The following is a 21195-nucleotide window of genomic DNA, read 5'->3' on the forward strand; positions in this document are numbered from 1 at the left end:
TTCCCAGAAAATTTATTATAAGGTTTCAGCTAATTTTAAAGGAAAATTCAGAGGGAAAAAAGTAAGTGCAAAAAAATTTTTTTGGTTCTTAAAGAGATTTTTTTTTTGCCTATATGGAGAGGGAAAAGTGTTAATTAAACATAATTTTCATCAATGCAACTTGCACAAAAAAAGCCCCACCTACTTTCATGAGAAAGGAATAAAGAGAATCATAATCCTGGATTAGGTATCTTTCACTACACATATATAAAAACAACACCGTGTGAAAAGGGGGAAAATATATATGTGTACATACACACACCAAACATACCAATGTGCCTCCAGCAGTATTACCAAAGGAATTAACTTTACAAGAAACAGCCACAGCCTGGAAAGAAGCCATTTTTCAAATAAAAGCTGAATGAGACTTGTGGTTTCTGAGAACTATGAGAAGGAAGGGTTAAAAAAACATTTACAGATAAGAATAGCTGTTGGGAGATGAGTGAACATCTTTAAGTAGGGGAGGGTCACTATTTAAATCAGCTTTTTTTTTTTTTCCCCCTCCTCTTAGCTGAAAATTGGCTTCTACTAAGAACAGCATGTAGGATTAATGTAGTACTTTAAATCTTCAAAGTGCTGCACAAACATTACTTCCCTAATCAGCAAACACCTTTGCTTGGTAGGCAAATCAGGAGTGGAGTCGCCATTTTAGAGAAGGGAAACCAAGGCGCCCGAAGTGCCAAAGTTTCTGAAACAGTAGTTTTTTGGAGTGGATTTTTTTTCCCCCCCTTTATATTTCTTTTTTTTTTTTTTCTTTTTCGATGCTTCAGGTTTTTTGTAGCATTCAACATGGGGACTGCCTCTGGGCTGGCTTGTAAAAGCTGCTGAGCTCTCCTGGATTTCACAAGTACTAAAGCATGTAAAGCAACCCTCAGAGCTCAAAGAGGCATCAGCAGAGTTGCCTCCTTACCTTTCCAAAGGTCATGGCACACTATCCCAGAAGGGAGGCAGCGGCTCCAGGGCAAGAAGGGTTTCCTAATAGCTGCCGATTTCCCCCGTAGCATTGATCTGTTTAAGTTAAAATGCATCAACTGAGCACTGTTACAAGCTATTTCAACCCTACAACAAAAAAAGGCCGTGCAAAAACTATTCGAGTGGCTGCTTTAGTGTGTTATTTTTGGGTAAAGTATTTCAGGTGGGCTGGTGCAAGAGCTATTGCTCACTTTGTAGACAAAGACTGCCCTTGGAGATGATCGTTCCTTTCTTTAGGTCAGCTGAAATATCACATTTGTCATAGATATTATATCCCTGCCAACTCAATACAGAGCACACAGTGCTTTGGCAGTGTGCTGAGGCAGCATAATTCTGTGTGTTGCATTGGTGGTGCTCCGTGTGCTGAGGGCTTAGCTCCAGTGCTTGGCAGACCATGTACTGTGAAGAAATTCCTACTTTGTTTTAAAAAGAGGTGTCCTGGGTAGGGATGCCTTCTGTATAGAAAGAGCATGAACTTTATTATGCAATGGAAGTCTTTTCATGAGGTTTTGCTGTGTGCAGGTGTGTCAGATTTGTTATTGTAAACACAGCAGGATAGCTACCCTAGTAAGAGCTTAGATCCTCTTGCAAATAGACCTGAGTATTGATACAAACTTTACCGTTTCCAGTTGGTAAAGATAACACTTAAACATTGGAACAAAAGTTGGTGGAGCCGCAGAAGGAGAGTACTACTTCTTCCTCATTTTTGGGGGATTTTTTTAGATGTATTCTATGAGAGTGGGGTTTTTCTGAGGAGAGCAAAATATTACTTGTTTGATAAGGAGTGTTTTATGATCTGCTGATACACATTAGCTGCTGAAATTCATCTAAATTCAGCTTTATGAAAAGTTGAAAAATGTGCTACAGGAAACACAGGAAAACAGCACTCAAAGGCTGACCTGGCTTTCCTAAATGCATGAGACAGGACTTGGGTCTAAATTTTCTGGCTCTATTGTTTTCCCCATTAGCCAAGATGGCTATGCTGCCTTGGGGCTTTCCTCCCTGCATGTTTTGTCCCGTGGGGTGCACCACACTCTCCCCCTGGGGAGAGAAGCCACCCTGCCAGGAGATGCCCTGCTCGGGAGCAGCAGATTTGGCTCCCAGCCCAGCCTTGGAGCTGCTCCTGCACTGTGATTTAGATGTAATCTGGGTAACATTGTGCAAGTTATTCCCTCTGCCTCTGCTCCCTCTCTTCCCCCTTCCTACATACTTACCCTCAAATCTGGGACTGTGTCAGGATGATCCTGTGTTGTAAAATGCTTGGACCCCTGATGTGAAATGCCTGAGGGGGACAGCTGGACACTGCTGCTTGCTGTGTGTACCCTGTCAGTAGCCTTAGCTTTCAGGCCTCTCATTTTGACTTAGTTACAGGACATTAGAGTGTTTCTACAAACTAACTTTTGAAGCAACCAAAATGTATCTCCAGGCTAAAACTTGAAGCCTAAGTGCCTCTTGGGTTATTGCTTCCCCTGTTTGAGATCTCGAGCTTTACTAGCATTGGTCCTACCAGGTGTGAAAATTACTGACCCAGCAGCCATTTGGGGGCTATGGGAATAAGGAAAGCCTCTTCCTGTTACATAGACAGAGCACAGTGCTGTACCAGCTGCTGTATTAGCTGTGGTGCCAAGCCTCGATGAACTCACCCTGCCACTTGTCGGGTCTTATTAGCTCAAGTGTGTGAGCTGTGGCAGGGACCTGACTGGCTCCTGACCTTGCAATGGGAGCAGAGTGAGCCCAGGCTTGCTATTAAACCTGCACCCAGAGCTCCTTGGACCCCCCCTTAAAATGCAGGGCTAGAAGAGGTTCCCATGGGGAAGGGATGGGAACGGTGCCACTGGGCTTGGTGCCCAGCCTGAAGGGTGTTTGCAGAGCCGGCAGCGGGGCAGGCAGAGCACCCGCTCTGTCTGCATTTGAGCATCAGCACTGCCATGGGTGGGAGAGAAAAAGTCTTCCCATGAGATGTTTGTCCAGTGTCTGAGCACTGAATGATCCTTCTTCATTAATCAGCAGGGTGGTGGCTGGTTTTGCAATGAGTTCCTTGTCTCCCATCTCTTCTCCTGCAAACCTCTCATACAACTCATTCTTAGTCATTTTTTTTTTTGACCCATCCTTGGTGAGCTCTTGTAGATGTATGAGCAAAGTGGACTTAACAGAAAAGAGCCTGTGCATTTCTAAATATCGTACTAAAACCTCTTACAGTATTGGCACTCAAAAGGAAGTGGTGAGGCCCCTAGGAAAATCTTCAGAAGAGTTACCATTAGTTCTGTAAGGTTTGACAAAGACAAAGCATGTGGACTGATTGCTTTGCAATCAGTTTCTGTAAGGAATTCATAAATTTGACCTTTATTTGGCATTCCCTTTGTGTGCTGACTTCTCTGATGAGTCATTTTTGCCCATTTCCTTTGCCATGCCTCTCAAAAGGGCTGCAGAGGTTGGAGTCTGTCTTTCTGGGCTTGTTTTTCAACAGACTGATCTGTGCGAGATAAAGATGGGGAGATCTGGGTTGCTCTGGTGCTGCTGGCGTTCAGAGGGAGCACTGCAGCATGGTCCCTGGCCGACAGGAAGAACAGCTACATGGGCAAGACGAGTTCCAGGATGATTTTGCAGGGACACGTGCTGGAAGAAAACCATTTCCATGCTGCATGTCTTGATGTCGAGAGCACAAAACCTCTCTGATGCTGTTAGTCACTCTGCTGATCCCAATCTGTTTAATGAGGCTATTTTGTTTCAATGCACTGATATTCTGATGCGTGTTTTGCAGCTTATTTCAGGGAAGCTTCCAAAACATAAACTTATGAGGTCTTCCTCTGAAGTGAGATGGCTTGGTAGCATTTTAAGTGTTGATAAATCACCTGTCCAGGATCGACTCTGTTGGTTAGTGATTGGGAATGACTCACTTGCAACCGCTTCCCTCTTCACCACACAGGTCTGAGCTTTTGCCAGCCACCCCCTTGCCTCTGAAAGTCCATCTCCTGGGGTGCACCTTACCCTGGACCTCCCTGGGTCGCACTGTGTCTGCAGTGTGACCCCAGTGTAACCTGCTCGCTGGGGAAGTCAGCATTTCTCCGCTCCCGGGAGGAGCAGAGCTGAACATGCAGGCAAGTGCTGACTGCCAGAGAGTAGATGGTGCAGGATAGCCAGGCATTTCTGTGTGCTGGGGGCTCTCTGGCTCTGGGCAGCTTGCTGCCTCCAGCCTGCCTGGCATGGCCGAGCAAGAGTGTAGCAGTTCACTCGGCTTTTTTTAATGTTGGTTTGTTGGTTTGTTGTTTGGGTTTTTTTTCCTTTTTCCACTGGCCATACCAATCTGATTACACCTTCGAGGGATCATCTGCCCCTAAAGCTTAATTAAGGAACTCTTGTCTGACTCGTCACTGACTCACCTGCCACTGTATGAGCTCATGTCTGACTTGTCCTAGGAAGATAGTGAAATATGTCAGGCTTCTCTGAAATATAGCAGTTTTTTGTTTTATTGCATCCCTGACATTGCTGTTGGCTCCTACAGAGGTGAACAGAAAGATGACTGCCCTAGCTTGGTTACTTTTATCTAAACTTAGTCGCTTGCCTCTTTGTGCCTTGAAAAACCAGACGGGGTTTTGCTTGCACAGCTGTAGGTATGTTAGAGTTAATAAAGAAAAAATATTAAAAATTAAATAACCTTTGAGTTTTGGCTTCAGGCAAAGTAGGTGAAATGATGTGTTTTGGAGATGAATGCTCTTGCAGGAGGCAAGATGTAGCTTGCAGGAGAACATCTGCAACCAATCCATTCTGTATGAGATGGGGCCAAGACTTGTTTGTATCTCAGTACCTGTTCAAACATGTTATAGCACAGCAAAAAAGAGGTTTTGAATGCATTGAGGAAGGGTGGGTAAGAAGGGAAAGAGACATCAAGCTGAATGTTTGCTTAATAGCTTTGATTTCTTCATTAAACTTTTAAGCACTTTAATAATTTGATTAGCTGCTTTCAGAGCACTGTAGATTTTTTTTTTATTACATTTTTTTTTCTTTCTTAAAACAGAAAAAACTCTACTCATCTTGGTGCTGTGAAATGAGCTTGCTTTCTGGCCTGGAGCAAATCTGCTGTTTGCTACTTCTTTGTACCCTCCCTGAGGACTGCCGGTGGAAGGATGTTCTGTAATTCATTGATCAAAGACAGTGCAGAGACTCAGTTACCAGGCTGGCTACCTGGACCCCAGAATGCAGCTTCCCAGTCAAATGCCCCTTGCCAGCTACTCCCATCCTCGTTTTTCTGTAGGAACTGAAGGTAGCATGAACATCTTGCAACGGCAGCTTGCAGAGCTCCTTCGCCTGCCTTTAATTGCACACTTGAAATGCCTCTTTCTCAAGGCCTGTGGCAGCACAGAACAGTTACATGACTCAGGAGCAGCTGAAGTGGTGAGGTTGGCAATAGAGGTTATCCTGCTGAGGTTCTCATATTATCCCACTGATGTTTCTTATACTGACCTCTGGCTTTAGTTTTTTTGTAAGACGACCCCTGAGATGCACATATTGGTTTGCATATGTAACTAATGTGAATTTTGAAGGTGCAGACTGTGTATGACTGGGATCTGTTGTCACTGGAGTGTAGCAACTGTTACTTGGATCTTTTTCATTGTCTTGTGGGCTGGATTCCTTCCTGGGGAGCTGAGGGGAACTGATTTGGGTTGAGTAAGGTGGACAGTGTGAACACAGTAGCTCTAAAATCCTACCAGAGGAAAGGGGCATGTATTCCAAATGCTCTGTCCTGTGTAGAGAAGGGGTAGTAATACTACCTGAGTAGCGCTTAAAACCAGCAGACTGCTTTTTTTGTTCCTCCCCTTTTCTCAAACCAAATCCTGCTGTGACTTTGCCAAAAGTGCTTGTGCAAGCGAGGCAGTCCTGGTCATGTGCTGATCTTCATCAAGTCCTCAACAGGGAAGCAAATTAAAGAACTGCAAGGTGCACAAATGCCTGTCCTCTGCCTTTGATGTAGACAGGGCTCTTCCACTCTACATTTGCTCATCAGAGGGATGTTCATCTTACTGCTGTGTCTTCATGCCTTTGTCAAGTCCCTGGTGACTCCTGGTGCTGCTGTTCACCTGTGTTCCCTGGCTGGCTACCAGGACGGCCTCCTACGGCTTGTCCACACTTGGCAGGTAGACACACATGCTAGGGATGGCCTTAGGCTCTGTGCAATGTTGTGTGGACTTGCAGGCTGTGCCTAGAAAGAGATCTGCTGTGTCTGTGTGGTGCTGCAGCAATGGGCAGGGTTCATTGTCTCTGGCACATTGCGGCCGGAATGTGATGGTTTTGGAGCTGGGCAGAAATGGCTTGGCCATGCCTGAACTCCTTTTTCCTGCATGTCAGACACTGGGTTAGCATGTGGCCAGCCAGCACTCCCTGCAGCTGCACTATGGCCCTGCCTTCAGCAGGAGCACTGTTTGCTTTTGCCTTGCTCTGCAAGAAGTATCCTGACTTGGAGAGGCAGTCAGGGCTGTGTTCAGGTGCAGGTTATACCTCACTCCCCCATGCTTAGGGCTTCAGATAAGGAATTTAGGTGGCTCTCTTGTCCTTCCTTAAGTTTATTTTGCTGTATTGCATGAAGAGCCTAATGTGTATTTCAAGCTGCCAAAATGGGTCTTTGTCCTGATGCACTGGTGTCTCATGCAGTCTTCTTCCTTCAGATCTGGGTTGCTGTGACACTTCTGAGAAATAGCAGAGCTCATCTCTGGAGAACTTTTCTTTTGGAGAGAGTTTCCAAAATGGTTGACTGACTGAGGTTTTGTTTCCTTGCTTAGGAGCTTCCATCCCAAAATCACTGAGGAAGGTGGCTGAAGCCACTAATGATACCTTCTTACTCAAGCATTGGCTTAATGCTCCAGTTTTGTCCCTCATCTGTGCAAACATTGTCTTGTCCCCCAAAACCTCTCTTTGCTCTTTCTCTGAGTTGGGTGATATAATTATGCCTTCCAGCCCATGTGAAAATGGGTTCCTCTTGCTTTTGCAAGGACTTTTCAAGGATCTTACTCTTTGGAAAGTCAGCACACGGAGAAGCACACATCAGCCTGTGTGGGAATGGTGTTTTGTTTTGTTTATTTCCCCTTGGCTACACAAGCAGCTAAAACCTGTAACCTACAGGAGTTGGAAGCTCCATGCAGAAAATTAGCTTATGTTGGTGGAAGAGTTGAGATCACATTTTTCTTGGCTAATTAAAGGATTAAAGGTGCAGAGATTTAGAGTGAACTGTCAGAGTGCTACAGAAGAGAGCCTTTGATGGTTGAATCCGACTTGAGATTAAACAAATTGCATTTAAATAAGAAATATGTGGCAACAGTTACAGTCTAGCTGGGCCTCTATCGTTTGCTGTCCTCCAGGGTCAGGTAGCTGGTGTGCTGTGGCTAGGGCTTCTTTTCCCTTACCAGCTTGCTTCTTCCCAGGTGTCTCCCCCTGGATTGCTTCAATCTGTTGCCTCCATGCTTTGTAAAATGGGCTTTTTTTTTCTAACCCAGTGCTTTGTGCAGAGGAGCCTTGCACTCTACCTTACACAATAATGATCTGCTGCCCATCATAGTAGTAGCATGGTCACATCCTTGTGGTGTTTTTTGTAATATCTCTGATCCTATTTAGGGTTTTTCTGCATCCTGGTGCTTTGTTATCTGCAACTGGAGAGCTAAATATTTCTCTATGGACTCTTTTCTGTTGTTCATTTGTGAAGCTGGTGGATGGAAAGAGTCTTTTGGGTTATGCCAGTTGTTTACTGGTGTCTTCCTCTTAGTGGTGGCTGATTAAAAGTCTGGAGATGTAGTTGGCTTCTGTAGGTTCAAAGTCCTTGCTTTCTTTGATGTCAATTGATTGTCTTCAGTGGTCTACGCTTGCCAATGGCTTGCCAGTGTTAGTCCCAGCCCTTCTCCTGCCTTTTCATTTGGATAGCATTAAATTCAGAGCTGCTAAGGGGATGTTTTTAAGTGTTACCCTTGATAGCTCTTGCAGTGGTGAGTCTCATGAGCTTCATGGTAGCTATCTCAGAACAAACCTCGCTTTCTGCAAGGACATCTGTACAGCATCATGCAAGGCAACAGCATGTTCTGTCCATGGAGACTTTGCACCTTTCTCTAATGCATCACGTATGAGCTGTAAGGAAAATGGGAGTGCCAGACAGTGTGAGCCAATAACTTCTGATGTTGCAACTGTCTTGTTTTGTTCCACTTTGTTTTATTTTTTTTTTTAGGGAGGAAGGGTCTTACCTTTCATTACCTACCACCCATATAAGATCACGAGGGAGTTTTGTTTCTTTTTTGTTGTTGTTGTTGGGAAGATGGAGAAAATCACAGAATTGAAACTGGTGAAAAATCTGCTGGGATTCCATAATCACTCAAAAATATGGCATTACTTACTAATTGGGTGTGGTTAGTTGGGAAATCTGACTTTAAAATTATGTTTCCCAGGGAACTATTCCTGTTCTCATTGTTATCCAGTAACAAAGACTGCTTTTTGTTTGGGAAAGCAGTCTTACTTTGAATGGGCTAGGTCTTCTCACAAAGCATCTGTTGCTTGGGGTCTTCAGAGCTTGCAGTTTGCAAATGAAGCAGTGTACAGGTAGTAAGGTCTGCAGGGACAAAGAGCTATTTGGTGTTTTCCTTGGAAAACCATCTTCAGGCTGTGGTTGCAAGGATTTGCATCTAAATCCACATTCATTCCTGTTATGTTTCCAGTTAGATCATCCAGAGGACATAATTATCTTTGTTACCAAGTCAAATAAATCAATTACTAAGTATTGAGAGACTTGATGTAATCTATTTGCAATAATTTATAGATCTGTTAGTATGTCATGAAGTATTTTGGCAGTCATTCCTGATGAGTTTACCTATCAGGCCTGTAAAGTGCATCCAGGTCCATGCAAGCTTGCTTTATGCACTTGTGCTTTCTTGCTGAACTTTCAAAGCAAACTAAAAATCAGAGATATGGACTGTGCTGTGTTCAAGCCTTCCATTTCTTATGTGATATTTTACTGCACAATTTCCTTTTGGCTTGCATGTCCACTGGGGTGTGGTTTTTCTTTTAGTCTTAGAGGGCAGGAAATGCCAAGCTGAAGATTGTTATTTCTATGAGGGATAGGAAGGACTGCTGCTAACATTTTCCAAACTCATTGCAATCCCTTTCTCAATGCTGCTCTACAGAACAGCTTTCTTCCCTTAGCTGTTGCAGTTGCATAGCTTCAGGGCTGCTGGAGAGCATGAGAAAAGGGGAGAATACCCCAAGCCTGGGGTAGGCTTGTTGCTCTTCCTAGCCAAGAAGATGCCACAGCATTGACCTCACTAGCTGCCTGGGGGTGAGGTGCTGTGTTTTGGAGGGGATGTCTCCATGGCCTGATGGCTGCAGCAGCCACACTGCTACGCTCCCTGGCATGGAACTGTATGAATTGTTTCCCACGGTGTGTAGGAAAATCAAGGTCTCAGTTCAGTAAGGCACTCGAGTGAGTGCATAACCTCTAGCACGTGAATATTCCCAGTGAAATCTCTTGGGTTCTGTTGGAGTCAGCAAGGCTGCTCCCAACCTTGAAGGTAGGCATCTGCTTAAACACCTTGCTGAATCATGTCTTGACTTTTCAAGTAGGCTCAGGAGAAACCACATGAGTTGACTTGAGGACTGTGCTTAGCTAGGTCATTGAGGATGGAAGGAGAGGGCTGAGAAGGGGGAGGATCTGGGTAAAATACAGATCCCAGAACCCTGGAAATGCTGGTAATACCTAGTGACTGTGTTCTCGTTTGACTTTCTCGACATTCATCCCCAAAGCTTAATTGTATGAATAAAAGGTTTAAAGGTTTGACTTAGTCACCATTCATCCTAAGTATGCTGGAGCTGCTGTCATGCTTTATTGATCTAGCTTAGACCTGAGTTACTGCATCTTTATGTTCTCAGTAAAACTATGGCTTGCTCAGTTAGGTGTAATTTTTGTCTTGCCTTACTAATCCTTAAGTTTTCTCTGTGACTCAGAACTAGAGTATGGCCTCATTGGGTCGGTAATTGCAGAAAACAGGGATGTTTGCAGAAATGATTTGGTTCAGTTTGGATCCTCTGTCTTCTAGGAGGAGGAGAGAGCCCTTATCTGATGGTCTTCATACAGAGGAAGAACATCTGTCCCTGGTTGGTGTCTGCACGTTAGCTTGTTGCCTCGCTCACCATCCTGGCCAGAAAAGCTTTGTTGGCTTTTCACTTTAATTGTCAATGAAATGCTCTGCAAGCAGGAGAACAATATTTGCATAGATGTAATTCTGGAAATTGAGTGTAATGTGATCAGGAAATGGGACAGGCCCTGGCTGTTATCATGGAAGAGACTTGCTGGTACCTGCACCTTGTTTCAAATGTAATAAGATCTGACTCAGTATAGTTTCCTGGACGTTAACAGAGAAGACTCAATGCCATTTTGGCAAGGGACTGGTGCTAACCTTTCTGCACAGGAACAAAAGAGTTTTCTGGCAAATTCATAAATCTGTTCTGAAAGGGCTGCTAACAGTACACTTAAGATTTAGAGGGAAATGGTCTCCCTTGGAGCAGAAAAGCAGGGGCGTGTGTGTGTGTCTGCTTTCAGGACTTTCTTTTTCTGAGACAGAAGCCAAGGAACAAGGCGCTTGTGTGCACTGCCAGTGAAATCTCACCGGGAAGACATGATGCTACTTGCAAGGTATGCACAAGACAAGACCAGAGGCGCCGCAGTGCTTGATTACTGTCAAGGGCTCAGTTGGAACTTGCCTTTGCTCTTTGGCCTGCAGCATTTATGTAGAAATTGGGGACGCTGCTGCTTGCTTCCAAAGCTTTGCCTTGATGGGCCCTGCCCACATCTAGGCAGGGAGGAAGGGGGGGGCTTGGAGCTCATGAAGTAAACAGGAAAATTACTCACCTTAATGATGCATTTCACTGGCACTGCCACTTTGAGAGACTGTCAGATTTAATGCTTTCTGTCTTTCCTTCCATCACCTCCCATAGGTGTGATTAATATTTTATTACAAGGATGAAGTGGAGAGGTATCTGTACTTTCCTTCAGGGGGAATAAATGGGGGAAAGCAAAGTGAGTAGGAGAGAAAAGGGATCACCTTTTTCCATCTGAGCCATTTGGTCTTTGTCGAGAGCGCCCATACAGAGTAGCGCTCGCTGACTGACTTGGCTGGTGGCCCCTTGTTTTATCAGAGCATTCCAGTTCACAGCTGAGCCTACTGGCCTCACAGTTAGCTGCTGGCCCTGCTCCATGGGGTGCATTGACCAGTTCCCCACGCCAGAAACAGTCAGGGAGCAGTCCTGCACTTGGTGACAGCATAAGAGATACAGCACTGTAGGAAGGCAAGGAAAACAAACCAAATGATCTGTATGTGAACTTCTTCAAGGATTATTTGGCCTTTTTGTAGTGTCCATGGATCTAAACCCTAAGTCAAGAAAGAACAAACGGGATAGAAAATGTATCTGGGCAAAGGTATTTAGCATGAGAGGTCAGAAGACATTAAATCTGGTTTTAGTTTTGAATCGCTTTAATGATGAATGAGCATGCAAAGACAACTGGTTTGCATCTCCTGTCAGTGACCCAGCTAGGAAGATGGGCCAGTATTTGACACACATACTCTTACCCTTGCAACGTGCTGACCCTGTGGCATTTTCCAAGTAGGACAGTCCTTTGGCATGAGCCAGAATTTGGGTGGAAATCTGTCACCATCTAGCAAAGTGTCCTTTTTCCAGGGTGTTGAGTGGCTTGTCCAGTCTGTGGCAGAGTGCCTGATACCTCTGAGTCTGACTCTGCCTCTGAGTTGCAGGCTTGGGATGTTTCTGATTGAAAAGACTATGTTGCCAGACCAACCTTGTTGTGTTCTTTTTCTTTTTTTTTTTTTTTTTTTAATGTGTTCTATCATCCAGCTTGGCTTCCCTCTGCTGTAACAGATACTGTACTAGTGACTCACACACTTTCCTCTGAGTTATTAATGAAATCCCCTTATTTGCAGATGCAGGAACTAAAAAGAATTTTGGACTTAAGCCTTTAATTGGGATTTTCTTGTACCCTGCTCCTTCCCCTTGATTGTTAGCTGGTGTGGAGCTATCTGAACCTGTGGCTATATTCCAAATTTCTGAGGACCCAAAGCCTCTATCTACTCTGGGAGGGGGCTGCAAGATCTTGACCTGCTTATCTGGGACTTTTACAGCTGACTCACATTTTTGAAACCATGTTAGATTTGGTGGGAGCAGACATATTTTGGAGAGCTTTAGGATTTTTGCTTCGCTGTTTAGTTTATCTTAATTGAGTAACCTTCATGTACTACTGTGCTGCTTCCCTCCTTACAGGTGAGTTCATCACCCTTTGACTTTCAGCAGGGGACAAAAGTGACAGGGAGATGCACTGAAAATTAGTGTGTGATTACTCCAGACAATGTTTCCTCTAGCTGATTAGAGTGTTTGGAGTTTGGCTGGTAGGATGGAGCATGCCATAACACGTGGACTTTGAAACAAGTGAGATCTAAAGGAAGCTAATAGGAAACACACAGCAGCTTTCCTCTTAGGCTGAACCTGAGACAGATGACTGTAAAAAAGTTTAATCCCCCACACTAATCTAGGAGGAGGTTTGAAATGGCCAGTCTGGGCTTTACTTAAAGCAGTCCATGAGCGGAACAGGTTCTGGTGCTCAGTATCAGAGGCTAAGGCACGTGAGTCAGCAGCAGTATGTGGTGGGGAGGGTTTGCTGTTGGGAGCCTGAATGTGTTCTTTTTAGTTAATTTCTGGAGTCCTTTGTAACAAAAATCTGATTTCCTTTAAAATACAAGTTAAATCAGGTCTTAAGTTCAGGACTGGCTTCACAAAAGCCCTTCTGCAGAGGCATACTGACTTAAGCAGGTGTGATTAACAGTGCTGCCAAAAGTTACGCTTATGCTGAAGATTTTTTTGCTAAATCAAGTCCTGGAGGTTTTTACCTGCAGCTTTGGTGTAATGAGTAGAATTGCCTGGAAGGACTGTTGCTGGTTATGTCATTGTCGCAGTGTCTAGTTGGTGTGATGCTTGAGGTTGCACAGTCAAATTAGTTTCATGTAAGCAAACCCGTAGTCATATGTGTACTGTCCACTCACATTACCTGCAAGCAGGTGTGTGTATTTATATATAGATGCAAATACTTGTAGCTTAAGTATAGCCCTTTGTTTGCAGTGGGTTACACTCTTGCTAGGAAGATGTGAAGTAGCCACGTGTCATTGAGAATCATGGAGAGAAGAAATTCAGTGGAGTTATTCACAGAGCTGCTTCTGCATTCACTTTAATGGTTAAAAATTTTGCCCTTGAACTTTGCTGGTTTGCTAATTAATGCTCAATTATTGAAGTGGATGTTTTTGAAATCCAATTTTAAGAGACTTTAAGCCTAACTTTAATCACTCCTCATTATTCTGCTGAAATTTAACACGTCATAGCCTTTAGGTGAGTTTGGGTAGCATGAGAGTGGACTTCCTACAGTATATATTTCTTTATGTTATATCTCCTGTGGCAGGCAGGCAAACAGGTTGCTTGTTTGTTGTGCAATTGTAATACAGAAGCCACTGGGAGACCGAGATATCAGGGAAGATGATGTTCAGCATTGGGTCAGCTTTGCCTTTCTGCAGGTTCGTTCTCATTTCATACCTTCACCTCACAACATTTCTGGTCAAAGTAATCTATCAGAAATGCAAATTACTAGACATTGTTAGCATCTGAAACTTGTTCGGTACTGCTGCAGTTTCAGTTTAGAAAATAGCAGAGAAACTGGACACAATACACAAGCAGCACGTGAGCTGGCTACACTAGCTAAGGCCATTTGACTGCAAGAGTCGTATGATTTTGGTTTTTAAAGAAATTAATTTCAAAAAGGTTTCAAATAATAGACTAGCAAACTCACAAAATCAAATCATAAAGTCTTCCTTTACACCCATCACTTTGTATCAAAAATATGTGTAAAGCTTGCCTCTGAAGTTTTCCATCGGAGACTTTTTCCTCTTGAAACAGGATACTTTTCAGTTAATTATTTTTTGTTGTTGTTAATTTTTAAAGTGTTTTCAAGCTGAACTTGAAGAGGTCTTCAATTGTTGATAAAGCAAGTCTGTAGATATGAAACTGAAATGTGAAGTTTTCAAATTTACAACTGTTTCACTGTGCAGAAGCAATATGGGAAATTATCAGTATCATTTCTGCTATCATTGTGGCTTTGCTGACAATGTTCTGTAGAGATATTCCTAAAGCAGATGATACATCCTGATCAAGGTAGTTTTGAATTAAAACCCCTGGGAAGCCTCAAGCGAGACGCTAAGTATTGTCATATGAAGGAGCGATCTCATTATCCTAAAGATGGGAGACACTAGCAGATGCTCTGAATTTGATATTTTGGGTAATTTCAGGGGGTAGCATGACCACTTGTGAATATCCCCATCTCAGCCTGCCTTCTGAGTCGGGGTGTTTGCGGGGCGGTGGAAGGGGACGGGGCGGGAGCGTGGCGCAGAGGGAATCGCATCGTGCGTGGAGGGGGAACGCAGAGCTGTCTCCGTCTGCCAAGGCAGGGGGGTGGTAGTGCCTGTGTCGGAGGGGAAGAGCTGCTTTTCTCCCCCTTTTTGCACCCTGCGGTGGCACAGTGGAGCCCCAGTGGCCCGCGGTCCCCGGGGGAGCGGGCGGGGCGCGGCGGGCAGCGGCCCCTGAATCCCTGTCCGCAGGCTATGTTTCTCCGCTCTCCTCCCCGCCACCCCTCCCCTTCCCCGTTTACCTAAGCAGGTCAACACACACACACACACACACGCACGCACATATATATTTATTTTTTTGCGCTAGGGTTTCCAAGGCGCAGCAGCAGCAGCTGCCGGCGCTGGGAGTGCCGCCAGCCCCGGGGCAGCCCCGACACGCTCCTCCCTCCCCGCGTCTCCCGCTCCTTTGCGGTTTCCGCGGCGCTGCCGGTCCCCACGCACCCGTGGGTCGCGTCCCCCCTGGGCGCGGGCGGGCGGCCGGGGGGACGCGGGGCCCACCTGCCTGATGTCAACATCCCGGCGGGCGAGGCCGGCAGGAATGTGCCGCTCCCCGCCCGGCGCAGGTAATTAATCCCCGCGACTGACAGGTGGCAACAGGCGGCCTTTGGCTGCGGCTCCCGGGGAAAAGCGCTCGGAGGAAGGATTTTAATAGCTCGTCAGCACCGTTCGTGCGCGCCTGGCAGAGGCGGCGGGGACGGGGAGGGGGCAGAGGAGCCCGAGGGGGAAATGAAGTTTAAGTCTTTGCAAAGGCGGACGCCCTTGGGTGATTCACTGCCCTTCCTCAAGAGGGAAGAGAGTGTGACAAGAGTTTTTCCTTTGCCCCGGGGTGGAGAAATTTGGTAAATGTCTGCAAAGCACTAGCAGGGCTGCATCAGCATCCTCTCCGGCTGCCATCCTCCCGGTCATCGCAGGATGGCTTCCCTTGCAGATGGGGGATGCTCACTGGTACAATGGACTGTGAGGCTGGGGGTTGTTGCCACACATGGTGGATCAGTAGGCACCCGAGGGGCTGATGATTGCCAGACCTGTCAGCTGTGCCCATGGTTTGAATATCTGCTACGTCCAGTAGCAACAAGCTGTCCACTTTTCTCTGAAGCCTAGTGAGATAGACGACTTTAAACTGAAGCTACAAGTCAGCTAGCAAGTGGTGGGGTTAAGGTTATGCTGAGTTGAAGGTTAAATCCATGTCTGCAGTGCTCCTGTTGGAACTCTTCTTTGCTGAGTGTCCTCTGGATACAAGTTGGTTCTTAAGTGTGTGTGTCTGTGTGTGCACACATGTATTTCTAATGTGCCCACACATGCTCCCAACAGTTTTTTGTAAATGAAAAGATAAATCATTATCAAAGCGAAAATGTTTAAGGTGCTTGAGTAAATCTCAAATTTTATTCTTAGTAGATGGCTTCCTTTCTTTCCATTACCTCTTTTCTCCTAAATAATTAAAACATATGCAGATTATTTTCTATTTTTTGTGACTCTCCTTGTTTTCACCGGTGAATACTTTGGTGGAGGTAACTGTTGCTTTCCCATTCTTCCAGTCTGTTCTTTTCATTTATTTTTCCCTTCTTGGAGTTAGTCTGATAGGGGAGAAAGCATAGCTGACTGATATAGCTTTGAAAACATCAAGTAAAACAAATCTAGTTAACTGAGTTGAACTTGACTGCTTGAAAGAAGTTTGAAAAAGATTTTAAAGACCTGTTGATCTGAGCAGAAGGGACTCAGGGAGCTGTAATGCCGTAAGCCAACCTCTGGGATCACCTTCAAGTTGACATCCATCAGCATTTGTAGTGCTGACTGAACCCTGCTCCTTTTAAAGATTTAGGAGCCATAATCCCCCGGCTAGATCAGATGGTAAAGCAGATATTAGAGGTAGATTTTAAAATGAGTGTTTGGGGGATTTCACTGCATCAGAGTTTTGCAGGGGAGTTGAATGCTCAGTGAAAAACCATTGCTTGTATTGCACTGAGCATTCAGTCCTTTCTAGCAAATATTCTCCATTTGAGAGTCGAAAAGTGTTTTGTTTTCTCCTTTAAACCCTCTGTTGACACACCTTCCGGAGAAGGGGCTTACTGAGAAATCAGACAGGTGTTGCCTGATGGTAGCTGGCTTGTGTATATTGTGATACTGAATTACCAGTCAGGGTGCCAAAAGTGGGTAATACAGTATGTCTGCACAGGCAGGTGGGGAGAGCAGAGCTGCAGGCGCTGGAATGTTTTCATCTTTCCTTTTAAAACATATTATTAAGCAAAAAGCTAAATTCACAACAGCCAGCACTTGAACCCCAAAGAAAAGTCTGAGCTAAAAACTCTTTCCTCTCCCTCTTGAACAGAGGACACGTTACCAGAGTCAACTCTTTTGTTTTAAAGGACTTTCAGGTCTCTGTCTGGTGGAAGTGGTGTTTGCACTCCTCAGGCTGTTGGCACAACTTCTGTTCCTGCTGCTAGATAATGACTATTGTTGTCTTGTTAACTGATAGGCTTGTTTGTTGGATCGAGCTCATTTTTTATATTTGCACTCCGAATTAATTTAGTTTTCCTACTTAGGTGTGTTGATTAATAATCATGCTTTGGATTTCTGGGAATTACTCGTCTCATGATCTTACCCCTCACACATGAAAACAGTGGCAGGGGGACACCTCCTGCAAGGTGGGGTGGTTTGGGACCACTGAGGAGCAGCAAGATGGGCTGATCCTTGCTTGCAGGCACTATCTGAATGCACAGACAGCTTCTGCCTTGGGATTTTTTTCTGAAGCGCATTTGCTTTGAAATCTATCTACAATATCCTGTCTTGCTCTGTGGATATAGCGATTATCACTGATCCAGTACGAAGTCATCATGACCTAGTTGTTTGCATCTATTTGTGCCAGTAAGTGGCTGTGTGCATCAGGTTACCCATGGTTGCAGCAAAGTTGGCAGGGTGGGAAACTCGAGCCCCTTACTGTCTGACAGCAGGTACCTCGTGGACAGATTTACACCAGTGTTAAACGACCGTCCGTTCAGTGATTACACGCTTGCAGGTGGCTGTGCCTGGGGTAGTTGTGAAATCATGGCTCTATGCCATGTCTTCAAGCCCTGTGCAGTGCCTGTGAGGCTTGAACTCCTTGCAGTCGGGTGACAGAAGTGGCTCAGCCCTCCTACTGTCTTGTTTGCCTCTGCTGGGTACTGCTGCTTGCATCCCCATGCCCTGACCATGTCCTGAAGCAGAGGTGAGGCTCCTGCTTAGCCTCCTTTTCTGACATGCCAAATTCAAGGTGTTGGCCAGAACCTACAGCTCTTTAGTTTACCCTGTGTTTTGGGAGCATATATACATGTATATATATTTCTTTGTTCGACAGGCTTGTTCATTAGCTCTTGGCTGTTTGCTTTCTGTGAAATTAAACTGCAGGTCTAATGCCTCCCTTGGTGTTTGTAGCCAAAGGGACCTGACAGTAGGGGTGCCAAGGGGTAGATGAGGAGCAGATCCCTTTCTCTGCTGACAGAGGGGCCATGCTGTTTCATCAGGAGCTTCAGTATTCATGCTGGTGTGGGGTACCTCACTGTCCTTCTGAAAGCAGTGATTTCCCCCCCCCCCCCCCCCTTTCTTGTAACCCCAGCTTTCTGTCTTTGAAGATATTATACATAAAATTACAGTCAACACCACTAGTCCTACCCGGTGACTGAGGGGTGTGTATCTCCTTCCATTTGTTCAATTCTCTGGATGCCTGCAGACACTGGACACGTTGGCTCCTGGCGTGTGCTGTGCCCTCCATGCACCACTGCTGTTCCATATTTGTGCTTTCATTTCAGCCCATCACCTTTGGGTGCCCAATTTCTTTACACTTCAGTGATGTTAAGGCATCCAAGTGATTAGTTGCCTTTTTGAGATTTTTGAGGCTTTCTGTCCTTGAAGCCTTCACAATGCTATGAGCAAACTGATGTATTGAAGGAAACAATTCTCTACATATTTTCTTCCTCTTTCACATATAAGTGATTCTTCTTCTACCTCTTGAGATGAAAAGACAAGATGGTGAGCTCACTCTTACCTTCAGTAAGGAATTGCTTTTTAATTAAAAAACAATAAGGAATTTCAGGTTTAAAAGATGTATGATATAAATCACCATCTAGATCTGTTTCGCAACTTTTTTTTGTAATTGTTTGGCATGTTCCCTGTTTCCGCGGGCTGGGTAAATCCTTTGTGGGTTTAATCTCTAGCCTGCAGGCACATATAATACATTGCACAATTTGGCCTTTGCATTTTAAAGAAATCTTTTTTTGTAGCTTAAATACATGTAGCATCTTCTCTGCCACATGGCAGGATGGTGTTGAGTGAGGAGGGAAGAGACTGGCTTATATTTAATCCCCCTCTCCTACCCAGTGTCTCTCCCAAGTTTGGTTTTTCCTGTGTTAGCCATGTGTACACCACTTTGAAATGCAAATAATCCCTGAATATAGCTAACTAATCCTTTTGCTGCCACGTCATCCGCCACCCACCCATGCACACGCTGGCTCTTCCCATCCCAGTGGGGTGGATGGCCCAGTCGTGCTCTTGACCAGTATGAACCTGTTGCTGCTCTGTTTGGACAGTTGGGAAAGGGGCTGTATTGGCCCATGGCTGCTAGACACGTTTTTTTGTGGAAAAAAACCCCAAAACCACCCTGGGGCTTTCACTTTTCTTTCTCTGCAAGAATTGAAGACATGGAAATGGGGAAATGCCAGCAATTCCTGTGAGTTACATTGTTAGAGTTACTGGGAAAGCTCTGCACTCCTCAGTGTCTGAGCACCAGGAGAAAACGGAATACCTCTGGAGTGGGGTACTGAAAAAAAATGCCATACTTTGGAACAACCTTGTACAGCAGGGAAGACCGGAGTGTCTCCTTCATGGGAGACATCCAGGAAAATGGGTTCAGGTTATGCAGTACTGAACCAATTAAGAGTTCCCTTGCAATCCTCCCTGGTAAAGCATGTGCCTTTATTTCATTGAGGGGTTTTGAAAAGAAACCAACAACCTCAGCCTTGATGTGTTGCTGAGTAAAGGTTTCCAGATGTGAACACACTTCAGGAAAATGCTGCATCGGTGTTACTGTTTTAGTGGAGAACATCTTAAGAGAAACCTAATATGATCCAAAAGAGCACAGTGAACAGTGTTTCAGATGTTCATTGCATGGACACAGCCTCCCTTATGGAGCCAGATGCAGAGTTTTGCTCTAGGTCTCACTATTGACCTGGTTTCTGGGTTGTTCAACTCTTCTGGTCTTTGAATATTTGAAAAAAAAAAAAATTAACCTCTTTTGTGAATGTAATGCTTTGAGTTTAGAAGTGAGGAGATTGCTACAGAGGTGCTCAGTAGATGTATGAAATGCTTTTAAAAGATAACTGAAATGTCAGATTTGATACAACTCTCAAATCGGTCAGTCTTGCTTTCAAGTACTCTTCAGTCCCAAGGTTCATGTTTTTATTTCATCTCTCTGCAAAAGTAGAAACGTTTCTTAGAAAGCAGGGTGAAACACTTTATGTGTGTGGTTTCCAGTGCTTCCAGGATTACAGGGTCCTGTGAAAAGAGTAGCATCTGTTTTGTTAGGTAGGTAATGGATGTCCCTTGGAAGAGAAGAGGTGTGCCCAAGAGAAATAAAGACTGTATGTGTTTGTGTAAAGGAAGTGCTCTTTATCTGAAGTTTTTGCCTTTGGGAAAACTAGGATGTAGATTTATGCTCTGCTGCTTTAAAACAGGTAAAGGTTTAGGGGTTTTGTCACTTGTCTGGAAGTGTGGCTGTTGTGCAAACAAGTGCAATGCAATGCATTGGTGCTTTCAGTTACATGTGCAAACCCATCTCCATCCTTCTGGTGTGCCTCCATCTCTAGCTGACCTTCCTGACTCTCTTGGTCTTTTCACCTTTCAGTATTCCACCGAACTGAAAAAGCTGTACTGCCAGATTGCCAAGACATGTCCCATCCAGATCAAAGTGATGACCCCACCACCTCAGGGAGCTGTCATCAGGGCTATGCCAGTCTACAAGAAAGCTGAACATGTCACTGAAGTGGTCAAACGCTGCCCGAACCACGAGCTGAGCCGGGAGTTCAACGAGGGTAAGGAGGGCAGTGCTTTGCTGGCTGCTGACTGGCCAGGGCAGGGATTTGACAGCAGCTTCAGAGCAAACCTTCTGGAAGCAGACCTCTGTCCCTCTTGTGCAGCTTTTTATTTCCCATGCTTAGCAGGAAGCGTCATACAATACTTTAGCTGTCCCTGTGCAAGCATGTCCTTGGGAAGAAAGTACTGAAATAAACCCCACGCCTGCCCAGGTTGGATGGATGTCTGTCCCCATGGCAGGCAGTGTCCCTCTGGCAGCCTTTCCCTGCTCTGCTTTTGCCCCTGCAATGAGAAGCAGCTGTTCTTGTGCTCAGGAATGAGCTTCCATGTCGCTGGGACAGGGATCTAGTAACAGGATGCAATATCATCTCCAGTCCTTAATCCGTGCCTCAAAGACAGAGGGGCTGTTTATCTCTAACAGGACAACACAAAGTGCCAGCATCAACTGTAGGTAACCTTCCTGTACACTCACCACTATTGGGTCAGTATTAATGTTATAATCTTTTAGTTACTTCTCCTCATGTTAGTGAAGTAGCAGCTGCTTTTAAAATGCCCTGGGGTTTTCTGCAAACTCATGGGCTGGGTTCCATTTTGCCTTGGCCACTTAAGTTCACATAAGTTCAGATGAGCATCTGTTTTATTC

At 45.0% G+C, this 21195-nt stretch overlaps 1 protein-coding gene across 5 annotated transcripts in view; it reads left to right on the forward strand.

Moving 5' to 3' along the window:
• The window catches only part of TP63 (tumor protein p63), a 107796-nt gene that overhangs the window by 65806 nt on the left and 20795 nt on the right, over positions 1 to 21195 (forward strand). For all 5 annotated transcript variants that reach the window (XM_051782158.1, XM_051782157.1, XM_051782162.1 and 2 more), the window contains one exon: positions 20365 to 20551. In XM_051782158.1, the coding sequence (XP_051638118.1) occupies positions 20365 to 20551 (187 nt within the window). The remainder of the gene's footprint in view (positions 1 to 20364; positions 20552 to 21195) is intronic.

This window comes from Manacus candei, unplaced genomic scaffold (genome assembly GCF_025592945.1).
Source record: "Manacus candei isolate 608988 ecotype Guabito, Panama unplaced genomic scaffold, ASM2559294v1 h1tg000015l, whole genome shotgun sequence".
Lineage (NCBI taxonomy): Eukaryota > Metazoa > Chordata > Aves > Passeriformes > Pipridae > Manacus > Manacus candei.